The 23,124-nt window shown below is 37.2% G+C and overlaps 1 protein-coding gene across 2 annotated transcripts in view; it reads left to right on the top strand.

Annotated features, from left to right (window-relative positions):
* Positions 1-23,124, top strand: part of ASCC1 (activating signal cointegrator 1 complex subunit 1) — a 113,695-nt gene that overhangs the window by 44,597 nt on the left and 45,974 nt on the right. For both annotated transcript variants that reach the window (XM_001503779.7, XM_014733195.3), the window contains exons 6-7: positions 8,039-8,175; positions 14,325-14,444. In XM_001503779.7, coding sequence (XP_001503829.1) covers positions 8,039-8,175; positions 14,325-14,444 — 257 coding nt within the window. The remainder of the gene's footprint in view (positions 1-8,038; positions 8,176-14,324; positions 14,445-23,124) is intronic.

Genomic DNA, 23,124 nt, shown 5'->3' with positions numbered 1-23,124 from the left:
GTTATGTCTTTTTAGTCTCTTTGGATCTAGAACATTTCCACAGCCTTTCTTTGTCTTTCTTGACATTGATTTTTTTTTTTTTTTTAATAGAAAGCTTCTCATTTGAAGTCTGTCTGATGTTTCCTCATGAGCAGACTCAGGTTATGCATTCTTGGCTAGAACGTTGCATAAGTGATGATATGTCTTTCTCAGCGTATTGCATCTAGATATGATGCCTTTCATTGGTAATGTTAATTTTTATACCATCCAGTCAAGGTATTGATTATTTTATTTTTATTTTTATTTTTTTGGTGCGGAAGATTCACTCTGAGCTAACATCCGTTGCCAATCTTCCTCTTTTTTGGTTTGAGGAAGATTAGCCCTGAGCTAATATCTGTGCCACTCTTCCTCTCTTTTGTATGTAGGATGCCTCCACAGCATGGCTGATGAGTGGTGTAGGTCTGTGCCTGGGATCTGAACCCCCAAACCCAGGCTGCCGAAGTGGAGCATGCTGAACTTTAACCACTTGGCCACAGGGCTGGCCCCCCAAGGTTTTGATTAATTTTGTCACTGTATAGTTACTATTATTTTTCCTTACAACCAGTAAGCAATTTCTGGGGAGACATTTTAAGACTATGCAAATATTATGCTTCTCAACAAAATTTCTCCTTAGATTTAGCATCTTTTGGTGATTCTTACCTGAACTAATCTTTGGTACGATGGTTAAAAAGTTATGATTTTTCCAACTCTAGTGTTTTCTCTATATTTACCAGTCGACATTCAGTATTCTACTGTAAGAAAAGCTCTCTCTTCTTATCTATCATTTTTTTTTGTTTTTTGAGGAAGATTAGCCCTGAGCTAACAGCCACTGTCAATCCTCTTTTTGCTGAGGAAGATTGACTTTGAGCTAACATCTTTGCCCATCTTCCTCTTTTTTATATGTGGGACACCTGCCACAGCATGGCTTGATGACTGGTGTGTAGGGCCGTGCCTGGGATCCGAACTCATGAACCCTGGGCCACCGAAGCTAAATGTGTGAACCTAACTGCTACTCCACCAGGCTGGCCCCTATCTATCTATTATTATATAGAATCATACATTCCTATTTTTTCAATAGTTCATAAATTATTGCTTTTCTTAATTATTTTAGTACTCAAATTATCCCTGATTTTTTTTTATGTGTGTGTGAGGAAGATTGGCTCTGAGCTAACATCTGTTGCCAGTCTTCCTCTTTTTGCTTGAGGAAGATTGTCACTGAGCCAACATCCATGTCAGTCTTCCTTTATTTTATGTGGGATGCTGCCACAGTTTGGCCGGATGAGCGGTGCTAGGTGTGCACACGGGATCCTAACCCACGAACCCTGGACTGCTGAAGCCTAGCGCACAAACTCAACCACTACACTACCAGGCTGGCCCCAAGTTGTCCCTGATTTAACCAGTGAGGGGAGCCCTTCAAGTTGGTTCCTGTGTGACATGCTTTCCCCCTCTCCCTCAGTACTTCCATACTTTCTGGCATAACAAGATGTTCCAGGCTTATCTTGTGCTTCCTTGTCCAAGCCCTGGAATCAGTCATTCCTCTAAGGAATCCTTGTTCCTTTTAGTGGGAAATGGTGTTAGAGACCAAAGCACCAGTGCTAGGTATGCTCTGGATGTCTTTGCTTCTAGGCCCTTTCAGTGGACAGAGCTAGGAAATAGATGCATGTATCTATGCACACATATACACACACACATACATACATATGCATGTGAATGCATATTTTAGAAATCCTAGTTCACAGAGATACCTCTAATTGCATTCATCCCCACAGGGTTCTTTCTTGCCCTCCACCGTTCCATGTTTTTATGTCCCTCCTTCTGTAGTAGGAATCCTGGCTTCCAATGTCAAAACCTTTACTCATTTGCTCAATCCTATGTACATCTAAAATAGTTGTTGATTTGCTTTGCCCATATATCTATGAGAAATAAACCTACTAAAAGACTTCAGGATTTATTTGTACTTCTCTCCACCCCTACCAAAAACTGAGATATAAAGTCAAATATTGTGTTCATAAGTACTTGAATTAGTTCTTCCTTTTTTAACCCCCTCTAGTGTGGATTTGATAATCATTTGAAATGCAGTTGGATTCATTTTTAGTTTGCTTTCAAATTTAATTTCTTTGCCTCTTCTCATCCTTGATTTAATTTAATTTAATTTAATTTTTTTTTCTGCTTTTTTCTCCCCAAGTCTCCCCAGTACATAGTTGTATATTTTAATTGTGGGTCCTTCTAGTTGTGGCATGTGGGACACCGCCTCAAAGTGGCCTGACAAGCGGTGCCATGTCTGCGCCCAGGATCCGAACCAGCGAAACCCTAGGCCGCCGAAGCGGAGCACGCGAACTTAACCCCTCGGCCACGGGGCTGGCCCCTAATTTTATTTTGAATATGTAGAGCATCGACATGCTTTCAAAAGTCAAAACTATCCGAAAGGGCATACTCAGAAGAAGTGTCGCATATTCCTGTATGCCTTCCACCCCATTCCCCTCATCCCTTGTGGGTAACCAGATTCATTCCTTTCTGGTTTATTTGTCCTGTGTTCCTTTTTGTAAAAATAAGCAGGTATATGTGTGTTTTCTTGTTTTCCCTTCTTTCTTACACAGATGGTAGCAAACTATATTCTCTTCTGTACTTTGCTTTCTTCGTTTAACATTATGTCCTGAAAAATCACTCCATATCACTTTATACGTGTTTATATGTAGTTTTCAACCCATCTTCTATACTTGAACATTTAAATATTTTCCAATATTTTGCAATAATGCCGAAGTGACTAACCTTGTGCACATGTATTTTATATTGTTGGAAATGTATCCTCAGGATGAATTCCCAGAAGTAGGATTTCTGGGTGAATTAGACTACTTGGGCTGCTATAACAGCATACCACGCACTGAATGACTTAAGCAATAGAAATTGATTTTCTCACAGTTGTGGAGTCTGCACGTCCAAGATCACTGTGCTGGCAGGTTGGTTTCTGGTGAGGCCTTTCCTCCTGGCCTGCAGTTAGCCACCTTCTTGGTCTGTCCTCACATGGCCTTTTCTCTGTGTGTGTGCTCCTGATACCTCTTTCTCTTTTTTTTTTTTTAAAGATTTTATTTTTTCCTTTTTCTCCCCAAAGCCCCCCGGTAGATAGTTGTGTATTCTTCGTTGTGGGTTCCTCTAGTTGTGGCATGTGGGACGCTGCCTCAGCGTGGTCTGACAAGCAGTGCCATGTCCGCGCCCAGGATTCGAACCGACGAAACACTGGGCCGCCTGCAGCGGAGCGCGCGAACTTAACCACTCGGCCACGGGGCCAGCCCCCCTCTTTCTCTTTTTATAAGAACACAAGTCCTGTTGGATTAGGGCCCCACCCTTCTGACTTCATTTAACCTTAATTACATCCTTAAAGGCCCATCTTCAACTATAGTCACATTGGGAGTTAGGGCTTCATCAGAAGGATTTTGGGTGGACACAATTTAGTCCATAACATGAGGTCAAAGGGTAAATACTTAAGTACCTTTTGTTTTGTTAGGTATTGCCAAATTTCCCTCTATGGAGGTTGTACCATTTTGCATTTCCACTAGCAATGTATAAAAGAGCCTGTTCCTCACAGCCTCTCCAATAAAGCACATTGTCAAGCTTTCCAATTTTTGTCAGTTTGATGGGTAAGAAATGGTTTTCAGTGTACTTTTAATTTGCATTTCTTTTTTTTATGAGTGAAATTGTACATCTTTCCCATATGTTTGAGTAATTCTTTATCTTTATTTTTGTGAAATGTCTGTCTTTTGCTCTTGTGCATTTTTCCTTTGATATTTAAAAGTTCTTTACATATTAGAGAGATTAACCTTTTATCTGTGGTATATACGTATTTCAAATACTTTCTTCTAGTGTTTTGTTTGTCTTTTGACTTTGCTTATGGTTTTTGCCACGTGAAAGTTTTCTATTATAGACACTCAAACTTCTCAGTCTTTTCTCTTATTGAATCTGGATTTCTAGTCTTAGTTTGTCTACATTTCAGGTTAAAGAGGAATTCACCTATGTTTTCTTCTGTATGGTTTCGTTTTTTACATTTGAGTCTTTAATTTGGAGTTCGTTCTTGTGTGTGGTGCAAGGAATGGATATAGTTGTATTTGTTTTCCAAACGGCTGTCCACTTGCCCAAACATAATTTATTAACAAAAAACAGTGATTTGAGTTGGCAACTTTATCATCTACAAAGATTTCTATGTGTACATGGTGTTTTTAATGTTATAGATTGAAAGACCTTTGGGAAGTCATCAAATAGGAAAGGTCAAATAAAAGATGACCACTCTTGAACTAGTCCATGAGGATAGCTCTCAGCATGTTGAGTTATAGATGAAAATTTGCTTCAGAGTTGCTAGGATGCTCTTAAAAAGAAAAGGCGTACGGGACCGGCCTGTGGTGTAGTGGTTAAGTTGGTGCACTCCACTTTGTTGGCCCTGGGATTCACAGGTTCGGATTTTGATCAAGTTCAATTAATGCTTTATTTTCTTCTTTTTTGGATCATTCTTTTGATATATCAATATCATATTGATCAAAAGTGTGGGCTTTGGCCATAAAAAAGAACAAAATCGTCCCATTTGCAACAACATGGATGGACCTTGAGGGAATTATATTAAGTGAAATAAGCCAGATAGAGAAGGACAATCTCTGTATGACTCCACTCATATGAGGAATTTAAAAATGCAGACAAAGAGAACACATTAGTGGCTACTAGGAGAAAGGTAGGGTGGGTGGTGGGCACAAAGGGTATAGGGGTGCACCAGCAACATGACTGACAAACAATAATGTACAACTGAAATTTCACAAGATTGTAACCTATCATTAACTCAATAAAAATTAAATTAAAAAAAAAATTAAGCATGGTCTTTGGGGCCTGACTGCCTGAGTTTGAATTTTGGTTTCATCCCTTCCTAGCAGTGTTACTTTGGGAAAATGGCTTTATTTCTCTTTGCCTCAGTTCCTTCACCTGTGAAATGTGGATAATACTACTTCCCTCGTGGGATATTTGTGTATATAAAGTACATAGGAAATGCGTAGAGAAGAGTAAGAGCTCAGAAAATATTAGCTCTTATTTCTAGGGGAACAATTCTCAACTGTAGTTTGGGGTGGAGTTGTGCATATTGGAATCATTTCGGGGGCTTTTTAACATTTTGCATGACTTTCTAAAGTGACAGGTTCTGCTATGGGTTAGAGCAGCTGGGTTGGTAAGCATTGCACATTTAACGCTGATTGTTCCTTAAAAATCACTTCATTAAGTGAGGCAATTTGGGTTGATGTGTGGAATCACAAAACTCTTCATCACATGTAAAAATAGCTCAAGCTCCATTAACACTTAGAGGATGAATAATCTATTAACTCCTGTTGCCAAGGCAAAAATTAGGCAGTCTTAGACAAACCAAGAACAGGATATAAGCTATCTGCATTTGATAAATACATTTCTCTGCCTTTGGAGTGGTTTATTAGTGCAGGGATCAGATTATGGGATAAGAACTTGCAATTCAAAGATCAAATTCCTGCTTTGCTCCTGTTGGGGAAGAAGATTCTCAGCTTTTTTCCCTGTCTTCATTTGCAGAATGAGTTTAATGAAATTTGAGACTGCCTGACCTTCAAAAGGGATTCGTGATCTGATGTGGGATTATTATTAGAGTCTATAAAGAATTCTTACAACTCAACAATGAAAAGAAAACGGGCAAAGGATTTGAATAGGCGAATCCTTAGGATTCAGTGTACAAATGTCCAGTGAGGACATGAAAATATATTCAGCATCATTGGTCAATAGGGAAATGCAAATCAAAATCACAATGAGATACCACTTCACGCCCACTAGGATGGCTATAATAAAATAAAAAATGGAAAATATTAAGTGTTGGTGAATGTGTAGAGAAATAGGAACCCTCATACATTGTTGCTAGGAATGTAAAATGGTTTAGCTGCTGTGGAAAACTGTTTGGTGGTTCCTCAAAAAGTTAAACATAGAGTTACCATATGACCAAGCAATTCCACTCCTAGGTATATAGTCAAAAGAATTGAAAAACATATGTCAACAAAGAAACTTACACAGGAATGTTTTTATAGCAACATTATTCACAATAGCCAAAAGATAGAAAGAACCCAAGTAGCCATCAAGGGATGAATGGATAAACAAATTGTGTTATATACATAAAATGGGATAAAAGAAGGAATGAAGTACCAATACATGCTGCAACTTGAATGAAGTTCAAAAACATGCTAAGTGAAAGGAACCAGGCACAAAGGTCATATATCATATGATTCCTTTTATATGCTATATTCAGAATAGGCAAATCCAAAGAGACGGAAAGCAAATTAGAGATTACTAGGCGATGGGGAATGGGGAGTGACTATTTGATGGGTATGGAGTGTTTTTATGGGGTATTAAAAAAATTTTGAAACTAAAGAGAGCTGGTGGTTGCACAACATTGTGAATACACCAAATAGCACTGAATTGTACACTTTAAAAGGGTTAATTGTATGTTAAATGAATTTCATGTCAGTTTTTTAAAAAGGGGTATTCACATGTATATTTACCTTTTCTGCTTCCCAGAGACACAAGTTTTACAGTGCAAAGAATGATGAAACAAGAAAAGGATGACCATATTTGATGTGGCAAATCCAATGTCTGGATATCTCTCCAAATTAATTTTTCACTCATCTCTTTGCATGGGAGGATTTTTTCTTTTTTTTCTCCCCAAATCCCCAGTACATTGTTATATATCCTAGTTGTGAGATCTCCTGGTTCTTCTTTGTGAGCCACTGCCACAGCATGGCAACTGACAGACAGGTGGTGTGGTTCTGCAACCAGGAAATGAACCCAGGGTGCCAAACTTTAACCACTAGGCCATCAGGGCTGGTTTGAGAATTGATTCTTAACGCTAAGTATTTTACCTGAAAATACTGCAGTGTCTGCTAAAATAGAAACAGTGTTTTTTATAAAGAATATATTATTCCCTGGGGAAGTCTATAAGAGACCCAATTGCTCTGGAACTAATAAAGCTGATAAGGAATGGAAGATATTTTTAGAACCCACATTCAGATGGCATTCAGTTTTTCCTGGGCATACCATTCCATTAGGCTACCAGTTCCTTTTTTAAAAAATACTTTTTTATCAAGGTGAAATTCATGTAACATAAAATTAACCATTTTCAAATAAATGATTCAGTGGCATTTAGTGCATTTGCAGTGTTATGTAACTACCAGTTATATATCATTCCAAAACATTTTCATCACCCCAAAGGAAATCCCCTACCTATTAAGTACAACCTCATCAGCAGTTACTATTTTCCATTTTTTTGATTATAGCTAGCCTAATGGGTGTGAAATGGTACTCGTTGTTAGTTTTAATTTGAAGTCCTCTAAATGACTAATGAAATTGAACATCTTCATGTGCTTGTTGGACATTCGTATTTCTTCTTTGGAGAAATGTCTACTCAAGTTTTTTTTTCTTTCTTTTAAATTGGGTTCCTTGTCTTTTAGTTGTTGAGTTGTAAGTGTTCTTCATATGTTATGGATACTTGTCAGATATATGGTTTACAGATATTTCTCACATTCTGCAGATTTTCTTTTCACTTTCTTGATAGTGCCCTTTGATACACAAAAGTTTTTAATTGTGATGAAGTCTAATTTATCTGTTTTTCTTTTGTTGTCCATACTCTAGGTGTCACACATAAGAATCTATTGCCAAATCCAAGGTCATGAAGACTTTCCCCTATTTTTCTTCTAAGAATTTTATGGTTTTAGCTCTTATATTTTATGTCATTGATCCATTTTGATATAGTTTTTGTATATAATATGAGGTTAAGGGTCCAACTTCATTCTTTTGCATGTCAATATTCAATTGTTCCAGCATCCATTTGTTGAAGAGACTCTTCTTTCCCCATTAAATTTTCTTGGCACCCTGGTTGAAAATCAATTGGTCATAGATGTGTGGGTTTATTTCTGGACTCTGAATTCTATTCCTACCATTTACTTTTGTTTTGGCTGAGTTTCTTGTTTTTCCCCTTTGATAACAGGATCACGGGGTTGATGGCACCATTTTCCAGAATCCCAAAAAGCTTCACCTAACTATTGGGATGTTGGTGCTTTTGAGTGAGCAAGAGATCCAGCAGACATGTGAGATGCTACAGCAGTGTAAAGAGGAATTCATTGAGTGAGTAGTCCACAGGAGTGGGGAAGGGTTTTCACCCCGTACTGGCTTCTTTTTGGTGTCACAGACTTGTTTTTGGACTAGGAACTGGGTGACATGGGAACAAGGTTTGTTGACTCACTCGTTTATAACACAGAACTTTGGATCATTGTAGGAAAGGTTTAAAATGGATTTAAAGCATATATTTACAAATTTCTACAGAAAGACGCTACTTTGTTATACTAGTTCACTTGACAAATTTTGTTCTTTCACAGAATATCCCATTATTTTCTCTGAAAGGCAATTCTCTTCATTGTCTGTTGAAGAGTATCGGCTGCTGTATTAGTTTTCTGTGCTGCTGTAACACATTACTACAGGCTTGGTAGCTTAAAACAACACAAATTTATTATCTTATAGTTCTGTCGGACAGAAGTCTCATGTGGATTCACTGCGCTGAAATCAAGGTGTCAGCAGGGTTATGTTCCTTTCCAGAGGGCAGAATCCATATCCTTGCCTTTAAAATCCAGCTTCTAGAGGCCACCCACATTCCTTGGCTAGTGACCGCCTTCCTCCATCTTAAACACTAGCAACACTGCATCTCTCTAACCCTTAATCTGTTGTCACATCTCTCTCTCTGGCCATAGCAGGGACAGGTTCTCTGTTTAAGGACTGCTTGATTTGACTGAGCATACCCAGGTAATCCAGGATAATCTCCCCACCTCAAAGTCTTTAGCCTTAATTGTATCTGCAGAAGTCATTTGCCATATAAGGTAGCATTTGTACAAATTCCAGAGAGCAAGACGTGGGCATCTTTGGAGGGCTGTTATTCTGTTTACCCCAGTAACTCACACATTATAACATGATTCCCTGGGAAGGTCTTCATTGTATTTCAGAAATGCAGACTTTAATTTTCTTTTTTTAATACAGGTAATTTTGTTTGAGTCAGCAAGGATACCAAAAACTGTCCAAGCAATCTGTTTTGGCTCAGGGAAAACAAACATTGCTGTTCTGGAGGCAGAGTTGTTAAACTTTTTACTGTAAAATTTTACCTTATGCATGGACCTGACCTAACAACTTTATTTCAAAGAATCATCTCTTACCCCCTCTCCCTTTACTCCTTTTAAGATTGATGAAGAACAAGAGAAATTTGAAAACTGACTCACTTGCATAGTTTTATTTTTTACTTAGTTATGATATACAGGTCCCATGCTATTCTGACATGGCCTTATAGAAAGAAATGAGTTACCTGGTTCATTGGGTAAAACAAGGTAAAATGATTTAAATTTTTTTTCAATTTATGTTGTATATGCAACTGTGTAATATGATGACTTATTTGTGGACTAATTCTCTTTTTTCATTAATTGTTTTGAAGACAAGATATTTTTCTTGAGCAATATCGTAAGCAGATTTGGTTTGCAGTCTGCTTATTCTTTCTGAATCTTAAACAGCAAAATATACTTCTTTGTCTTGTTCTTTGCTGTGTGATGGACATAACTCTTTTTCTCTCAACCTTACCAAAATTCAAAATGATTTGGTCTGTTAATTAGATATTTACAATTTTCCTTGCACAAAATGAAACTTTATGATTACCTTACAAAGCAGAGCAATTTTACCTGGCTTAAGAATCAGTTCTAGTACTTTAACTTTTTCTCAGATTTTACGTTTTCCTAAACAAAACTGAAAGCACCTGTATTTTTTTGGCTGCCATTAGATAGTCCTGCTAAGAAAAAACTTAAAGGTAGGTAGAATATTTGTTTAGAGAAGTATTTGGTATTTTTACCTTATGAAAATCAGGTCACAGGTTTTTAATCACTGAACTTTTATCCTGAGCTGTGTGAGGATTTAGCTGAGTTCCTCCCTTTTGTGTCTCTTGGTGCCTTTTATGACTAAATGCTAAATCCAAGCCCTTCAAGCATGTCAGGGTTGGTGTGCATAGGAAATGAAGAGCAGCCTTAATGGTTCCTAAGAATTTTTGACATGACAAGATGAAAACAGTAATTGTAGTTTTCAAATTCAGCAAAGCCTTTGAAATAAGACAGCTTTACCCTGCCAAAAATCTGCATGCAGGCAAAAATTTTTTTGAAAATGTTCTTTTCAGAAAGCTGGAAAGATTTGAAACCAGCAAGTAAAGCAAGCCTCCCCAGCCCTCTCCTCCCACCTTCGCCTCTGCCACACACACTTGTTTAAAAAGTATATAGTGCAAAATTAATTTACTTCTGAGAAGATGAGTGAGAGTTAGAATTGGTTGTTTGAGTTGGTTAGAAGTGCTGTGTTTTTCTAAAAGGAAGAAACTGTTTCCTTAAGAAAAAACGACAATAAAGCCCTAGTGAGTAAAATATCTCATCTAACTTTCTTTTTCTTTATTTGTGATCCCAAATTAAAATATAAAAATGGAAAACATCGAAAATGAAGAGATTGGTATATAATGTGCTGTAGTTTAATTTGACAGCTTTTTAAATTGAGATGTTAAATGTAGCTATCTTGGAATTTAATTAAAACTGTAGTGATAGATAGATATTTTAAAGAAATGGATAGTTGAATATTTGTTTTAAATTTTGGCATGGTTTTTGAATTTAAGGTCTGTTACTTGACCAGAAAGAGAACTTTGATTTCACTTTTTAGGCTAAGGGCTCATGTAGCTGTATAGATTTCGAATGAATTATTCACAGTGTTCAGTAAACGCTGAAGCTGTAAATGTGTCCCTTGTGACTTTTCTTTGTGAGCTGCAGAACACAAGCAGTGCAGTGGCCCTAAGTAACTATGTTGTCTGACAAATAGGCAGCACTTCTTTAGCTCCAGTGTCACTCAGCTTATACCTAAGGGTTCTCAACAGCCCTGAGGGAAAACCAAATAAGAAGTTAAGAAGGGACAAGAACGAGGAGAGAAGAAAAGGAGGAAGAATACCCATGGACAAATGTTGGTTCCTGATTGCCTCAGATGTCTCTCACTGGTTGAGAAGTCTGCTCACTGGTGTCCTAGATGGGATGAAGTTTGGTCACCAGGACAAAGAGCATTTATCAGGCAAACCATTGGGTTTCTCTCTTGCTCTCTAATCTCCCTCTTGGTACATCCTAGGGATAGGTCGAAAGAGTTTCTGGTTCTGCTCACAAGGTAGGCTTTGGATCCTGTTTCATCTTTTTGTTCTTGATAGCCCATCTATTTCCAAGGATTTGAGGTAGTTTCTAGTGAGGACATATATACAAAAGAAATGTTGAAGTCAGATCAGAAACCATAAAGATGAATGGGGAGAAAATTCTACCTGAAAACCAAGGTAAGATAATGTACTTGAGCATTAAAATTTAGTACTATCTTCAAGCACCAGTATACTTGGAACTAAATTCGAAAAAGAAACACAGTAATTATTATAGTTTTCATCTGATAAAAAGGAGCAAGCAGTTTTTTAGGAGAGAATCCTTTTCTGGTTCTCAGTCGAAGAAAAACTTGTTGGGTAAATAACATTAAGAACCCAGAATGATGATAAGCCGTGTCTTCAACAGGAGTTTTACAGAAGATACGAAAACATTGTTCACATCACTCTTTCTTGTATTGACTCTTAGAAATTGAGGATATAACATTAAATAAACCAGTATAATTTTAGTGGGAGACTAAACCAATGGTATGGTACTTTCTGGTGATTTAACTATGGAGGGTTAGAGCTGAAAAAATGTGGAGGTGTGTATAGTTACCATTAAACTGTTTTTTTCAAATAAGTTTTGTTGACTGTACTTTGATAGGATTGAATGGCAGTTTTTCATATTGACTTCTTTGGCTATTACTTGGAATGGAGATACGCTGTATTGTTGATTGAAGCTATGCTGTATTGTTGATTGAAGCTGCAGGCCTCAGGGCTTGGCTTGTGTTTTGAAATGTCCCACTTATTAGAGGTGGTGTCAGTGATACTTTTGATCAAGGCCATCATTTTTCTCAGTCAAGTCTCTGTCTAAAATAGTTGAGTTATTTAGTTTCTTACTGAGAAAAATTCTGGTCTTGTGCAATAATATGGCCTTGAATTTTTAAGGGAATCTTTATCATAGGATTCCTAGGCTACAAAGAGTCTCCCTATGACCTCGATTCAATATCAAGAGAACTTTTTTGTTTTGCTTTTTCGTAATTGTCTTTTGATGAATCCTAACATCCTTTTGTCTTTGAGCCAGTACCACATTTTATTCAGTGACAATATAGGCATGTGTCCACCTCCTTCTCAGAATTGTCCAGAACAGCTTTTCCCTTTATAGCAGAACATTCAATCAGTGTTTACCAGAGATGTATCGAATACCCATTTTATATAAGGTACTGAACCAGGTGCTGGGGATATAGGAGTGGACCAGATGGATAGAGTCCCTGGCCTCATAGGGCTTCAAGAAGGCTGTGTGTAGTGAGCTGATTTTTAGTTGGGTTTCAGCTTGGCACAGCAAGGCCTTTTCTGGTTGAAGTATAAGTCTGTTTTTAAGGGGTCTGGGAAGTAAGCAGTATGGTGGGGTTTCACCTAACATATAAGTAATACATGATAGTTTTAGAAAAGCCAAAAATTGCAGATAAAAATATCACTTACCACTTAAAGATAGTTACCATTAACAGTTCAAAGTATATACTCCCACACTTTTTTATATCGTGTATATATATATTTTTTCCTTGAGGTGTAATTTACTTAGAGTAAAATGCACAGATCTCAAGTGTAGTTGATGATTTTTGACAAATGTATACAACCATGTAACTTCACCCAAATCAAGATGTAGGACATTGTCATCACCCTATGACATTCCTTCATGCACTTTTCCGCTAAATTCACTTCTCCCAGAAGTAAATACTGTTCTGATTTCTATTACCATTGATTAATTTTGCTTGTTCTTTTATGTCATATAAATAGAAACATTCAGTATGTACAGTTTTGTGTTTGGCTTCTTTTGCATATATTTTTTGAAACTTTTTAATGGATAATACATTTACATGGTTCAAAAGTTTGAAGGTACAAAGAGTGTGCAGTGAAGAGTTTGCTTCCCACCAAGCACCCTGCTCTCCTCTCTAAAGGCAACAGATGTTAGCAGTTTCTTTGTCTCCTTCCAGAGATTTTGTGTATGTCCAAGCAAATATATATATGTAAGTTTTCTTACCCCTATCTTATGCACAAATAGTAGTATAGCGTGCACATTCTTGTGCACCGTTTTTTAACCTAAAAAGATAATCATTAGGTATCAGTGTCTGAAAGGCTTTCTTAGCATATATGGCTTATTTATTGCTCATAGTATTCTGATTTATTTAATCAGTCCCATGTTATTAGATACTTAGTCCATTGCTAATCTTTTGCTACTCCAAACAATGCCTCAGTCAAAACCCTATGCACAAATTATTTCTCGTGGGTATGAGTATATTCCTGTTGCATCATATCAGGAGGCACATATTGTCTGGTTGTTTTTTGTGTGTGTGATAAGGTTGATTGGTGGGTTCAGGTGTGGTCAGCCTGATCCATTGTTTACGGAGCTCTCCTTTGTAGGGATCTCTTTATTTTTCTTCAGCCTTTTGCCTGAGTTTTTAGCAACCATTTGTGATCTGTTATTTCATTGGGGTTGTAAAGTGTCTAATTCCATCATTACTTCTGCATTTATCAGTTGGAATTTTTCTATAAAGAAGAACTTTACTTTCTCAAGTATGGTTGGATATGTAGCTGATTTCATAATTTTTTTTTTCCTTATGTTTGCCTTCTAGAAATTGAGTTGTTTGGGCAAAGGGCTTCTATTCTTGAAGGCTTTTTATAAATATTGCCGGATTGCTCTTAAAGATGTGATACCAGTTTACACCTCCATTGTTATATAACACCTCGTTGTTTTATGAATGAAATACTTTTTGCAACATGTGGAAATAATGAAGTGAGACCTGAGAGATGAGCAACACAGTAAATGTCTTTGTCAATCAGAACTTATCGCTTGGCTTTTGGTAGAGAGTACTAATAAACTGGTATTGGGGTAAATATAGTATGACTTTGGAAATACTTGTGTTTCTAGTTTGTGTGCATTGAATGTGTATTAATTTTGAAATTAGAAGGATGGTTAGATAATGTTAGTAAAAAAACCCCTTCATTTTGCAATATTTGACTATGTATATTAACCGTGTTTCAAAACTATAACAGCCTTCTTAGCTTAAGCAATTATAAAAATCTAATGTTTTTTCCTTTGCAGCAACATTTGTCGGGGCAAACCCCTGGAAGTAGAGATGGCAGGGATAGAATACATGAATGATGATCCTGGCATGGTAGATGTTCTTTATGCCAAAGTCCATATGAAGGATGGCTCCAACAGGTATGTTTCTGGAATACTTCTTTGTTCAATCAGAAGATGCATAAAAGCATCTGTGGAACTAGTTTTCATTCCTTTTCTTTGAGATCTTGCTGTTGTAAAGAGTGTGTCAGTTCTTTTTCTTTTCTTAAAATAGTAAGCTAATATCTTGAAAGGGGAATTTGTTGTAGGAAAAAGGATCAGACTTTTAGTCTGATAATTATTGAATTACCTGTATGGTAGATCTTGATAGTAGTAATCTAGTTTTTATGGAATTCAGTGCTTCCTTCATGTCTTCCAGGATAATAGGAAGCAGGAAGGATGGCATTTTAGGATGGTAGTTTCAAAGGTGACATAATGCAGAGCTAGTAAATACCAGGACAAAATGAGGATGGTAATTATACAAACTTCATAGGATTATTAAGATTAAATTAATCTACATAAAATATTTAGAACAGTGCTTGGCACGTATTAATATTATCAAAGCATACATCAAAAATTCTGTTTTTTACTTTTGTTATTACCACACCTAGATCTCTTCTAGTGATTCTCGGTCTGCACCCCAGGCTATTTCTGAGCCTAGCTTAGGCATCCAGAGCCATTTCCGATGTTAATGCCGTTTATTTGTTTAACACTCAAGGCCTTTGGTGAGCAGAGGAGCCCAACTTGAACTGGAAGTTTGTTTTTGTGTGGTCTTCTCATTAGGGCAGGATAGAGCAGAGCTCACAGTGAACCAGAAACTCTTTAGAGAAAATCTTTTTGTCTAGGTAGGCCCCCAAATTGATTTGCTTTCTCAGAAGATTTCTTATAAGATTTCTCTTATCTCAATTAGAATTGATAATTTCAATTATCTTCTATCTCAATTCCATTGGAAGTGAATTTTGAGGCCAAGAGAGGAAAAAATCATTTTTCATGTGTGTTTCTAGACCAGATTTTTCTTGTCTTAGATACCTGGCATGTGCCTGAGGAGCATACTAATGACCCTGCCTTAAAAATTAGGGGCATATTGTTATTGAACAGGAGATCATATACTAGGACATCCCAGAACATTTCTACCAGGTTAGAATTTGATGTATGGTATGGATCATTTACTTTGTTTTCTAAGTCATAACTATCCAAATGCCTTCACCATGTTTTAGAACTAACTATGTATGGGGCAGATTACTTTTCAACTTTGGGAACGGAAACAGTGAATGATAAGATAAGCAGTTCTCAAACTTTTTGGCCTCATAATCTCTTTTATTTCTTAAAAATTATTGAGGACCTCAAAGAACTTTTGTTTATATGGGTTATATCTATCAATATTTACTTTATTAGAAATTAAAACTGAGAAATTTAATATTTGTTAATTCATTTAAAATAATAGTAATAAAGTAATTTCTTGTTTATATAATAGCATAAGTTTCATGAAACATCGCTCTGTTTTCCAAACCAAAAAAGTTTAGTGAGAAGATAGGCATTGTTTTACATTTTTTTAATTTCTTTACTAGAAGACAGCTGAGTTCGTATATCTACTTGTCTATTCAATTTATTGTCATATGTTGTCTTTTTGTTTGTTTGTTTGTTTGTTTTTATTGAGTTAATGATAGGTTACAATCTTGTGAAATTTCAGTTGTACATTAATGTTTGTCAGTCATGTTGTAGGTGCACCACTTCACCCTTTGTGCCCACCCCCTACCCCACCTTTCCCCTGGTATCCACTAAACTGTTCTTAGTCCATAATTTTAAATTCCTCATATAAGTGGAGTCATACACAGATTATCCTTCTCTCGCTGGCTTATTTCACTTAACATAATTCCCTCAAGGTCCATCCATGTTATTGCAAATGGAATGATTTTGTTCTGTTTTACAGCTGAGTAGTATTCCATTGTATATATGTACCACATCTTCTTTATCCATTCGTCTGTTGATGGGCACTTAGGTTGCTTCCATGTCTTGGCTATTGTAAATAATGCTGCAATAAACATTGGGGTGCATAGGACTTTTGGGATTGCTGACTTCAAGCTCTTTGGATAAATACCCAATAGTGGGATGGCTGGATCGTATGGTAGTTCTATTTTTAATTTTTTTGAGGAATCTCCATACTGTTTTCCATAGTGGCTGCACCAGTTTGCATTCCCACCAGCAGTGTATGAGGGTTCCATTTTCTCCGCAACCTCTCCAACATTTGTTGCTATTAGTTTTAGATATTTTTGTCATTCTAACGGGTGTAAGGTGATCTTAGTGTAGTTTTGATTTGCATTTCCCTGATGATCAGCAATGATGAGCATCTTTTCATGTGCCTATTGGCCATCCGTATATCTTCTTTGGAGAAATGTCTGTTCATGTGTCCAGCCCATTTTTTGATTGGGTTGTTTGATGTTTTGTTGTTGAGTTGCGAAAGTTCTTTATATATTATGGATATTAAGCCTTTGTCAGATATATGACTTGCAAATATTTTTTCCCAGTTAGTGGGTTGTTTTTTTGTTTCACTCCTGTTTTCATTTGCCTTGAAGAAGCTCTTTAGTCTGATGAAGTCCCATTTGTTTATTCTTTCTATTGTTTCCCTTCTCTGAGAAGGCATGGTGTCCGAAAAGATCCTTTTAATACTGATGTCAAAGAGTGTACTGCCTACGTTTTCTTCCAGAAGCCTTATGGTTTCAGGTCTCACCTTTAGGTCTTTGATCCATTTTGAGTTTATTTTTGTGAATGGTGAAAAAGAATGGTCAATTTTCATTCTTTTACATGTGGCTTTCCGGTTTTCCCAGCACCATTTGTTGAAAAGACTTTCTTTTCTCCATTGTATGCCCTCAGCTCCTTTGTCAAAGATAAGCTGTCCATAGATGTGTGGTTTTATTTCTGGGCTTTCAATTCTGTTCCATTGATCTGTGCACGTGTTTTTGTACCAGTACCATGCTGTTTTGATTACTGTAGCTTTGTAGTATGTTTTGAAGTCAGGGATTGTGATGCCTCCCGTTTTGTTCTTTTTTCTCAGGATTGCTTTAGAAATTCGGGGTCTTTTGTTGCCCCATATGAATTTTAGGATTCTTTGTTCTAATTCTGTAAAGAATGTCATTGGGATTCTGATTGGGATGGCGTTCAATCTGTAGATTGCTTTAGGTAGAACGGACATTTTAACTATGTTTATTCTTCCAACCCATGTACATGGAATGTCTTTCCATCTCCTTATGTCGTCATCCAATTCTCTCAGAAAAGCCTTGTAATTTTCATTATATAGTTCCTTCACTTCCTTAGTTAAATTTACCCCAAGGTATTTTATTCTTCTTGTTGCGATTGTGAATGGTATTGTGTTCTTGAGTTCTTTTTCTGTTGGTTCATTACTGGAGTATAGAAATGCTACTGATTTATGCAAATTGATTTTATACCCTGCAACTTTGCTGTAGTTGTTGATTACTTCTAACAGTTTTCCAATGGATTCTTTGGGGTTTTCTATATATAAGATCATGTCATCTGCAAACAGTGAGAGTTTCACTTCTTCCCTCCCTATTTGGATTCCTTTTATTCCTTTTTCTTGCCTGATTGCTCTGGCCAGGACCTCCAGTACTATGTTAAATAAGAGTGGTGATAGAGGGCATCCTTGTCTCGTTCCTGTTTTCAGGGGGATGGCGTTCAGTTTTTGCCCATTGAGTATGATGTTGGCTATGGGTTTGTCATATATGGCCTTTATTATGTTGAGGTAGTCTCCTTCTATGCCCATTTTGTTCAGAGTTTCTATCATAAATGGCTGTTGGATCTTGTCAAATGCCTTCTCTGCATCTATTGAGATGATCATGTGGTTTTTATTCCTCAATTTGTTGATGTGGTGTATCACGTTGATTGATTTGTGGATGTTGAACCATCCCTGTGTCCCTGGTATGAATCCCACCTGGTCATGATGTATGATCCTTTTGATGAATTGCTGAATTCTGGTTGCCAAAATTTTGTTTAGAATTTTTGCATCTATGTTCATCAGTGATATTGGCCTGTAGTTCTCTTTTTTCGTGGTGTCCTTGTCAGGTTTTGGTATCAGCGTGATGTTGGCCTCATAGAATGTGTTAGGAAGTGTTCCATCTTCCCTAAGTTTTTGGAATAGCTTGAAAAGGATAGGTATTAAATCCTTTCTGAAAGTTTGGTAGAATTCCCCAGGAAAGCCATCTGGTCCTGGGGTTTTATTCTTTGGGATGTTTTTGATTGCTGTTTCAGTCTCTTTCCTTGTGATTGGTCTGTTCAAATTGTCTGCCTCTTCTTGAGTGAGCTTTGGGAGATTGTAGGAGTCCAAGAATTTATCCATTTCCTCTGGGTTATCCATTCTGTTGGCATATAGTTTTTTGTAGTATTTTCTTATAATCTGTTGTATTTCTGCAGAGTCTGTTGTTATTTCTCCTCTTTCATTTCTGATTTCGTTTTTTTGAGCTTTCTCCCTTTTTTTCTTTGTAAGTCTGGCTAGTGGTTTGTCAATTTTATTTATCTTCTCAAAAAACCAGCTCTTTGTCTCATTGATCCTTTCTACTGCCTTTTTCGTTTCAATAGTATTTATTTCTGCTCTGATTTTTATTATTTCTCTCCTTCTGCTGACTTTGGGCTTCATTTGTTCTTTTTTCTTTAGTTCAGTTAGGTGTGCTTTAAGGTTGCTTATTTGGGATTTTTCTTGTTTGTTAAGATGTGCCTGTATTGCGATGAATTTTCCTCTTAATACAGCTTTTGGTGTATCTCATATGAGTTGGTATGGCATGCTATCATTTTCATTTGTTTCTAGGTATTTTTTTATTTCTTCTTTAATTTCTTCAATGATCCATTGCTTGTTCAGTAGTGTGTTGTTTAGTCTCCACATTTTTGTGCCTTTCTCAGCTTTTTTCTTGTAATTAATTTCTAACCTTATAGCACTATGATCGGAGAAGATGCTTGTTATTATTTCAATTTTTTTAAATTTGTAGAGGCTTGCCTTGTTTCCCAACATATGGTCTATCCTTGAGAATGTTCCATGTGCACTTGAGAAGAATGTGTATTCAGCTCTTTCTGGGTGAAGTGATCTATATATGTCTATTAAGTCCAATTGTTTTAGTTTTTATTTAGCTCCACTATTTCCTTGTTGATTTTCTGTCTGGATGATCTGTCCATTGATGTGAGTGGGGTGTTGAGGTCCCCTACTATTATTGTGTTGTTTTTAACATCTTCCTTTAGGTCTGTTAATAGTTGCTTTATGAATCTTGGTGCTCCTGTGTTGGGTGCATAGATATTTATAAGCGTTATTTCTTCTTGATGAAGTGTCCCTTTGATCATTATATATTGTCCCTCTGTGTCTCTCTTTACCTGTCTTATTTTGAAATCCACTTGGTCTGATATAAGAATTGCAACACCTGCCTTTTTTTCCTTGCTATTTGCTTGAAGTATTGTCCTCCACCCCTTCACCCTGAGTCTGTTTGTCCTTGGGGCTGAGGTGTGTTTCCTGGAGGCAACAAATTGTTGGATTGTGTTCTTTAATCCATTTTGCCACTCTGTGTCTTTTTATTGGAGAGTTCAATCCGTTTACATTGAGAGTGATTATTGATGCATGTGGACCTAATGCTGTCAATCTGTCGCTCATTATCTTGTTTTCCTGCGTTTCTTTTCCTGTTTGCTTTAGACTACCCATTTAATACTGCAATTTCTTATGCTTGGTTTCTTAGATTTTTCCTTATTTATGATTTGTGACTCTGTTCTGTACTTTATTTTAGTGTCTACCTTGAAGTTTGTATTTAGAATCTCGTGTATAATATAGTCTATTCTCTGGTGGTCTCTTACTTACTTGACCAATACTGATTTAGACCCTTTGCTCTTCCCCTCCTAAATAATTATTTTCATTTTTTAATCCAACTCGTCTTATTAATTTGTAGTTAGACTGATAAGATCGTCCTTGCTTTGGTAGTTTCCTTACCTTTACCCTAATGCTATAATTGAATAATTGCTATCCTGTTCTGGTTCTATCCATCGGTCTCCCTAGTCTGTGGATTGTGTCCCCTTTCTCCCTTTTTTCTTTTTTCAGGTATGAGAGCCTTCTTGAGGATTTCTTGTAATGGAGGGCTTTTGGTTACAAATTCCCTTAACTTTTGTTTGTCTGGAAAAGATTTAATTTCTCCCTCATATCTGAAGGAAATTTTTGCTGGATAGAGTATTCTTGGCTAAAGATTTTTATCCTTTAAAGCTTTGAATATGTCACTCCATTCTCTCCTAGCTTGTAGGGTTTCTGTAGAGAAATCCGCTGACAGTCTGATAGGGCTCCTTTATAGGTTATTCTCTTTTTTTTTTCTTACTTCCCTGAGTATTTTTTCCTTATCTTTCCTTTTTGCCAATTTTACTACTATGTGCCTTAGGGTAGCTCTTTTTACATTGACAAGTCTAGGAGATCTAAAACCCTCCTCTACACACATTTCTCCGTCGATCCCTAGATTTGGGAAGTTCTCTTCAATAATTTCGTTAAGCACGCTTTCTGCTCCATTTTCCTTTTCCATATTCTCGGGAATTCCTATGATCCTTATGTTCTTATTCCTCGTTGAATCCATTATCTCTCGGAGATTTTCCTCATTGTTTTTAATTCTTAGTTCTCTTTCTTCCTCTGTCTGGAGCCATTTAGCCTGTCTATCTTCAATTATGTTAATTTGCTCTTCTATGGTGTCTACATGGGCATTCAGGGAATCCATATTCTGTTTTATCTGGTCCATTGTGTTTTTCATCTCAAGTAATTCTGTTTGATTCTTCTTTATGATTTCAAACTCTTTTGTGAAGTAACTCCAGAACTCGGCTTGTTTCTCTATCTTTCTCTCTACCTCATTGAGTTTTTTGATTATAGCTGCTCTGAACTCATTATCACTTAGTTTACCTAATTCCAAGTCCTCAGGACTTAATTCTATGTTTTATTGTTTTCCTTCTGGTCTGGGGCTTTTATAAATTGCTGGATGGTAGAGGAGCGGTTTTTTCACATGGTGGTAGAATTTGGTTGCTCTTACAGCCTGTCGCCACTAGATGAGGGTCGAGAGCTGCGTGTTATGAGCTCTCCGCCTTGGGGCGAGATGGCTGCACCCACTGGCTTTGCCTGGGGGGAGGGGCTGTTACTCACACGTGCCGGTCTGGGTTCAGATCAGTTCTTTTCTCTGGTCTCCTGGGCCCTTGGTTTATGGGGTCCCCGCGGATGGAAGCTTTCCCCCCATCACCGGGTTTCCACTGAACCAGGGCAGGAGTCCTGGATGTTCCCCAGGTCGCGCGTCCCCTCCCCCACTCCTTCCCGACCCACGCCGCAGTGATCACAGACTCTAGGGGAGGGAGCGATGTTCTCTCCTTTCGTTCCAGTGCCTCCGAGGCTGTAAGTAGGGTTTATGATCTCCGCCTTCTTGGTATTGTAGGTCTCTAACGAGCTGGCATTATGTTTATTCTCTGAAATTCAGTTCTTTCAATCTTTTGTTGTATTTTGGAGGGGAGAGAATCCTAGGTCAGCTCACCCTGCCATTTTGCTCCGCCCCTCTGTCATATGTTGTCTTGATCGAAGTATATAAGAAAAATCTGGCCTCCCACAGAAGTGTAGTTGGAAAAGTGCAGAATACTTTAGTGGCCTTTTCAGGTAATTGTGGATATTTGATACTACTCTAAAATTTGACAAGGCGTAGTTTCTTAAAGGTTCGTTGCACTGTAAAATCCGAAACTACATCAGTGAACATTTCATACTCGGTTACATGAAAATCCATTGGTCTATCTTGCATTTTGCTTGGATCTTTAACCTATGCACAATTTTTTAACATTGGTCATTTAGAAAATATCAGCTGACTGAATTATGCAGATCTTCCAGATGTTGACAGATTTCATTATGCAATATTAAAAATATGTGTTAATCAAAATAGTATGGTCCTGGCATAAAAACAGACCAATAGACCAATGGAACAGAATTGAGAGCCCAGAAATAAACCCAAATATATATAGTCAACTAATATTTGGCAGCGGAGCCAAGAATACTAATAGAGAAAAGACTGTCTCTTCAATGACAAATGGTGCTGGGAAAATTGGATATGCACATATAAAAGAACGAAACTAGACCCCATCTTACACTACTCACAAAAATTAACTTGAAATGGATTAAAGACTTAGATGTAAGACCTGAAAGCATGAAACTCCTAGAAGAAAATATAGGAAAAAAGCTCTTTGACATCAATCTTGGCAATGACTTTTTGGATATGACCTAAAGTACAGGCAACAAAATAAAAAAAATAAACAGGACTACATCAAACTAAAAAGCTTCTGCACAGCAAAAATAAACAGTCAACAAAGTGAAAAGACTACCTACAGAATGGGAAAAAATATTTGTAAACCATATATCTGATAAGGGGTTAATATCCAAAATATATAAAGAACTCATAAAACCCAGTAGCAACAAACCAAATAATCCAATTAAAAAATGGACAAAGGACCCAAGTAGACATTTTTCCAAAGAAGATCTACGACCAGCCAACAGGTACATGAAAAGATGTTCAACATCACTGTCATTAGGGAAATGCAAATGAAAAGCACAGTGAGATATTACCTCACACCTGTTAGAATGGCCATCATGAAAAAGACAAGTGATAACAAATGCTGGAGAGGAAGTGGAGAAAAGGGAACCCCTGTGTGCTGTTGATGGAAATTTAAATTGGTGCAGCCACCATTCCGCTTCTTGGTGGCCCAGGGTTTGCCGGTTCAGATCCCCGGTGCGGACATGGCACTG

This window comes from Equus caballus, chromosome 1, assembly GCF_041296265.1.
Source record: "Equus caballus isolate H_3958 breed thoroughbred chromosome 1, TB-T2T, whole genome shotgun sequence".
In the NCBI taxonomy this organism is placed as follows: Eukaryota; Metazoa; Chordata; class Mammalia; order Perissodactyla; family Equidae; genus Equus; species Equus caballus.
This window is presented reverse-complemented; position numbering and strand designations above follow the sequence as displayed.